Below are 5,188 nucleotides of genomic sequence, written 5' to 3'. Positions count from 1 at the left end.
GTTAGGCTACTGTCAAGCCTGCATATCATGAGGAAAAATGTAGTTCATGGTTAGGTCACTCTTGGCTATATTTTCAACTTTTTAGTAGTTGGTGTTATCCTGTTTGAATAGGCGATGGGTCACGTCTAGCCTACATGTTCTTTATGATGCGTTTTGGCTCATCTTACGGTCTTCTTTCTAAAAGTTTGTAGTTAGATTGCATAGACTGCGATGAAAGGAGTCCGTGTCGTAGTGCTATTTCGAAGTCTTTGGAAGGCTACATTTTAGTCGCTTTGTTATGCTAATTGTGACTGACATCAGCGAGAGATCAAAGGGGCGTACAGGCTCATATAAACTCCGGCTGTATCTACACCGTCAGTTCGACACATTCCTCAGCACGGGTAAGCTGCGCGGAGAGATCTGCGGGACATAACTCTTTGGATAGTTAAACGATACCCTTTCCTCTCCAGGATTGCTTACACGAATTCAGCGGATTTACAAATGATTATTAATGGATGATCTTCAATGATAAAGGATATAATTTGTGGATTACCCTGGAGCGCAACACTGGCGGCGTGATACAAGTGAGTAGCACTTTGGAGTTGATCATAATGCTCGCATAGTTTGGGTAGAGAGAGTTTTACTGTAACTTAAGCTGCATGGGAAAGGGTCTGATTGGGATGAGTCTGTTTATACAATTGGTAGGGTATAGTTATTTATCATACAGACTACCACATGGACTGTCGTGTAAAGTCAGAGGTGGAATTGTTGGTTGGCTCTGCGCTACGGACTTGTGATTCATGCAGAAATAAATTGGGACAGTAGGCTACGAAAGAAAGACTGTCCACGCTTGAACCCGAGTGTGGCTGAGGCAGGGCTAACTAATAAATGCACTTCTTAGAGGTGTACGTTGTGTTATATGATCCATTAGCAGTAGAACATTGGATTTTACACTTCTAAAGATAGACGCAAATCATGCAGATTCGTGTAGCCTACCTGGAGTAGCCTACTCTTTTCAGGTGTGGTTTGATATGCGAGATCAACAGTTGGAGGAAAGCATATTGATGGTATGATGGTTGACTCCACATTTATGTTTTCGAATATGATACAAGTTCTAGTAAACAGACACAGATAACAAAACGTCTGTCATGTCAGCCTTTTGGTTATGGACATACTTTGCAAATGTAGGCTATGTGGAATGTAGGACAGAGTGCAGTTCAGTCATATGGTGGAGGTAGGCGATACAGGCTACTGTTTTTGCCCTTAGTCATTAAAACGCCACCTTAATTACTTATTATCATTAAGAAACAGCAACATTTCATCATGGAATAATGGAGATAATTATTTTGTGCGCAACTGCAGATTAATCATGCTTCTCTGGTTGTATTCATAAGCGAAAGATTTTCTGTCGATAATTTATCGAAGATAATTCACAGCAAGATGAAATCACCAACAAGAAAATTATGTTAGAATTGGACAGTAGAATTAAACAGCGGCGTTTAAGTTTCTCAAAGCAAACAACACACACACTCTCTATGGCTATGGTTATATACATAATAACTAACAAACATGTGTGTAGTCACAAATTGTTAAAGATTGCCTTTTACTGCATAATGCAGAAGATCAGGTTAGGAACTCAGCGAAAGTTTGAACTTGCATTCACCTAGTCGGATCTAGAGGAAATGAGTGTAAAGTGGTAGATTGTATAGCTGAATGTTATAACTCTTTCGCTTGTGCTACAGTCATGTTATAGCTTCATTCATATTCTGACAGACAGAAGGGAGACCTACAGAGAGTTTTGGTGCCATGACCTCCGGCGTCTTTTGATCACCTCTCTTCGTGCCAAGAACCTGTGGAGCCATTAGCACACCTGCGTTTCTGAGCTGTCCTGCTGGGTCTACACCGTTGCAATGAAGAAAGCTTTTCTTATCCTCCATCTCATCCTGCTGTTGTCTCAGTTATGCTGTGGAATCAAATGGCTGTGAGTCCACTTTATACATGTACAGTTTTGCAACAGGAGCTGAAACGGATTAACTGTGGAATTTGTATTCTCCATCCGCAATTAGATTTCTTTAGCCTACAATGTTATTGCCCTCTTGTAGTGATCCTCAGTCCAGTCTCCTGACCATTCTTAATCAAAGGCTCCATTTGGAATAAAGCTGACCTCAATGAACTAATCTATGTTGCCTTATCAAAGGTGTGTATTCAGTTTGTGATAATTCAGGGGTGTGGGGAAATCCTGTTCAAATAACATTACTTCTGAACAGAACAGCTCAAGTGTCCGAAATCCATTTTTGTCGAAGTCTGTCGTGTTTCTCTTATGTGAATCAGAGAGAGGGGTCGTAACTAATTGACCCTCTCCTTTTTTTCCAAAGCACACACATCTCACTGTGTGTGTGCCGCCACTGTTCCAACAACTTTCAAGATGATTTATTGTACAGAACAGATGCCATCACGGGACTTAAAGGTTTGGGGATTTAGGCAGCCAGATTTACATTGACTAGTGGAGCACTCTCCCACCACAGCCCTGATAATGTACAGCCCGCTATACGAAACAGATGCAGCCATAAACACCTGTGAGACTGGGGTCGCTGGGAAGAAAAGGGAAAAGGAAGGTATTCGTAGTTTATCATTGGGCATGGAGCCCTGGCCCTGTCGCAACTAATCCAAACCAGGCCAAGGGCTTCGCAAGGCTGAGGGAATGTTGGTGGTAACAAATTCATGTGAAAAAGACACAGGAACAAACTGCAGGCTCCAGTAGGTAATTTGTGTAGTTAATTGGCTTCTGATCGTTTAATGCTGGCATCCCAGGGTGTGGAGATTTGGACTGGAGGTTTAACTATGATTGGGCTTTTGAGTTAAAACCTGTTGCTGTGGTCAGTGCTGCCAAAATTCATCTCAGTTGCTCAGACAAGAGGTTGTTTCAGTCCGAAAACCTCCTCATCTGTGGTCAGGCACAGTGGTCCAGGAAATGTGCTATTATTCACTTCTCTTCTGTACTTTTTAAGTAGGCCTACATATAGACATCGTCTGAAAGCATGTCATATATTCTATTTTGAATGTAGAAGGTAATATAAATGGGCTTGTTCATAATATAACAGTGAAGTGAAGTTGCGTCTGATAATCAGTTGGTCTGCCAGTGGTGTGTTTGGGCTCACCAATGCAAAAGTATGTTTGTTAACAAATGCATCCCCCCATTCCAGGGCCTTGTCCCAGACGCCCTCCAGCTTGCACATCAACAAGACCCAGCACTGCAAGGTGCTCCCCGGGCTGGTCAACTCCCAGGCCCAGCTGTGCCGCAGCAACCTGGAGCTCATGCAGACCATCATCCATGCCGCCCGCGAGGTCAAGAAGACCTGCCAGAAGACCTTTACAGATATGCGATGGAACTGCTCGTCCATCGATTCGCCCAAGTACCTGCCAGACCTGGAGCGAGGTACTGTTCTGAATGGACCTGACTCTCAGCATATGTGAGGGTTAGAGGGGTCAGTTGGTCACGAGGAGGCTGGGGACCAGACTCTGATTCAGATACTTGGTTTAATGTAGGGGGAAGTGTCCTGGCTGTTCGGGGAAGATCAGAGAGAGTCTGAAGCGAACATGTTGCTGTGTCTGCCATATTTAGCTGAATAGCATGTGTGTTCTGGCTCTGATTTGCTAGAGTCATGCAGTGTCTGATATTTAATATGGACATCCTACTATGAAATGACAAGCATTGAAATGGCCAATAGCATGTTTTAAAGATTTGCCAAACAATACTCAAATTGTATTAAATTCTTAAATATACTGTGTGGATGGGGTTTAAAAAGACGTCAGGGCTGAAGGCTATGAAATCATTCCATGACCATATATACCTTAAAGCTCCATTGATGTTGGCGGATGGCTCTGAAAGTCCAATTGTTTGTGAGGAAAATTTACGAGGAGAGGGGGGACTTTTGAGGGCCACTGATGGTGGTCTCGCCGTTCACAGAGGAATGTTAAACGTGCCAACGTAAAAGGACACTGTGCACTGCTGTACTGCTGCTCAGTAAAAGACCAGTGCGTCCAACCACCAGGCCGCCCACCCATCCCTTGAAATGATACCGCTCCCAAACCATCCCTGCACAAAGCCCCCTCTCTCTCTTTCTCTCTCTCTCTCTCTCTCTCGCTCTCTCTCTCTCTCTCTCTCTCTCTCTGCGGTGTTTGATGTGGTCATGTACTTGGACAGAGAGTGTGAAACCAGCTTGTTTTTCATGATGCCCAACAATAGATTTCATTCTGCAAAGGGGAGATAGGATTGAGTTTGGCAGCTAAGACAGGACACAAACACATTTTATCCGGTGTTCTGTTCAGCACCAGATGTGTTCACATAATTGCCTCACTGTTTGCAGTCAGGCGACCATGTAAAATATTGCCCCATAAAAGAAATTGTGTACCATATTAAACAGATTAAGTAAATTCATCAATTAGGTTTGTGGAGAGACTTACTTTCATGAGTTCTTCTCAAGTTAAGATGTGACCAAGAAAGACACATGATTGGTACTGATGCCAAGGAAGATACTTGTATGGATCAATGGTCATTTGTTATGGTCCAGTGGTCCTCTGGGCTAGGTGGTGGAGACGAACAGCCTTGGCTTGGCTTCTTAAGAAAAACCTTGTCCAGAAGGGAGAAAGCACTGTGCCAGCACGCATCTCCCTTTCTTTAGAAACCTCAGCTGTCCGCGTCAGACTCTAAGATTGCCATGGAAAACAAATTGGACATTCATTTTTCGCCGCTTAAAAGTTTTCAGGCCAAAAAACTGTGCACATAATCCATTATCAAAACAGGCACACATACACATACCCTTCAGAAGTCCTAACCTAAAAGACAGGCTGCAATATGTAAAACAGTTTATTTGAATGCTGTCTACTATGCATATGAATATACATACATAAACCTCAGGATAAATAAAGTATCTATCTATCTACCTATATATCTATCTATGTATATTCAGCTCTTGTGTTTTTCCTTTTGTCTTGTGTAATGTGTAATGCAGGTACGCGAGAGGCGGCGTTTGTGTACGCACTGTCAGCGGCGGCCATTAGCCACACCATAGCGCGGGCGTGCACGTCGGGTGACCTGAAGCTGTGCACGTGCGGGCCGATCCCGGGCGAGATTCCCGAGCCGGGCTACCGCTGGGGCGGCTGCGCAGACAACCTGCACTTCGGCCTGGTGGTGGGCTCCAAGTTCTCC

General features: G+C 43.8%; 1 protein-coding gene across 1 annotated transcript in view; it reads left to right on the top strand.

The window, feature by feature from the left end:
* Positions 1-355: 355 nt before the first annotated feature.
* Positions 356-5,188, top strand: part of wnt11 (wingless-type MMTV integration site family, member 11) — a 10,835-nt gene continuing 6,002 nt past the window's right edge. The window contains exons 1-4 of the mRNA XM_076274063.1: positions 356-563; positions 1,753-1,960; positions 3,183-3,415; positions 4,992-5,188. The exon at positions 4,992-5,188 is cut by the window's right edge and continues 87 nt beyond it. Coding sequence (XP_076130178.1) covers positions 1,890-1,960; positions 3,183-3,415; positions 4,992-5,188 — 501 coding nt within the window. The 5' untranslated portion in view covers positions 356-563; positions 1,753-1,889. The remainder of the gene's footprint in view (positions 564-1,752; positions 1,961-3,182; positions 3,416-4,991) is intronic.

The sequence above is a fragment of the Alosa pseudoharengus genome, unplaced genomic scaffold (genome assembly GCF_046254945.1).
Source record: "Alosa pseudoharengus isolate Yale_2024_CS ecotype anadromous, Long Island Sound unplaced genomic scaffold, YU_APseudo_1.1 YU_APseudo_1.1_scf_8, whole genome shotgun sequence".
NCBI lineage: Eukaryota > Metazoa > Chordata > Actinopteri > Clupeiformes > Clupeidae > Alosa > Alosa pseudoharengus.
This window is presented reverse-complemented; position numbering and strand designations above follow the sequence as displayed.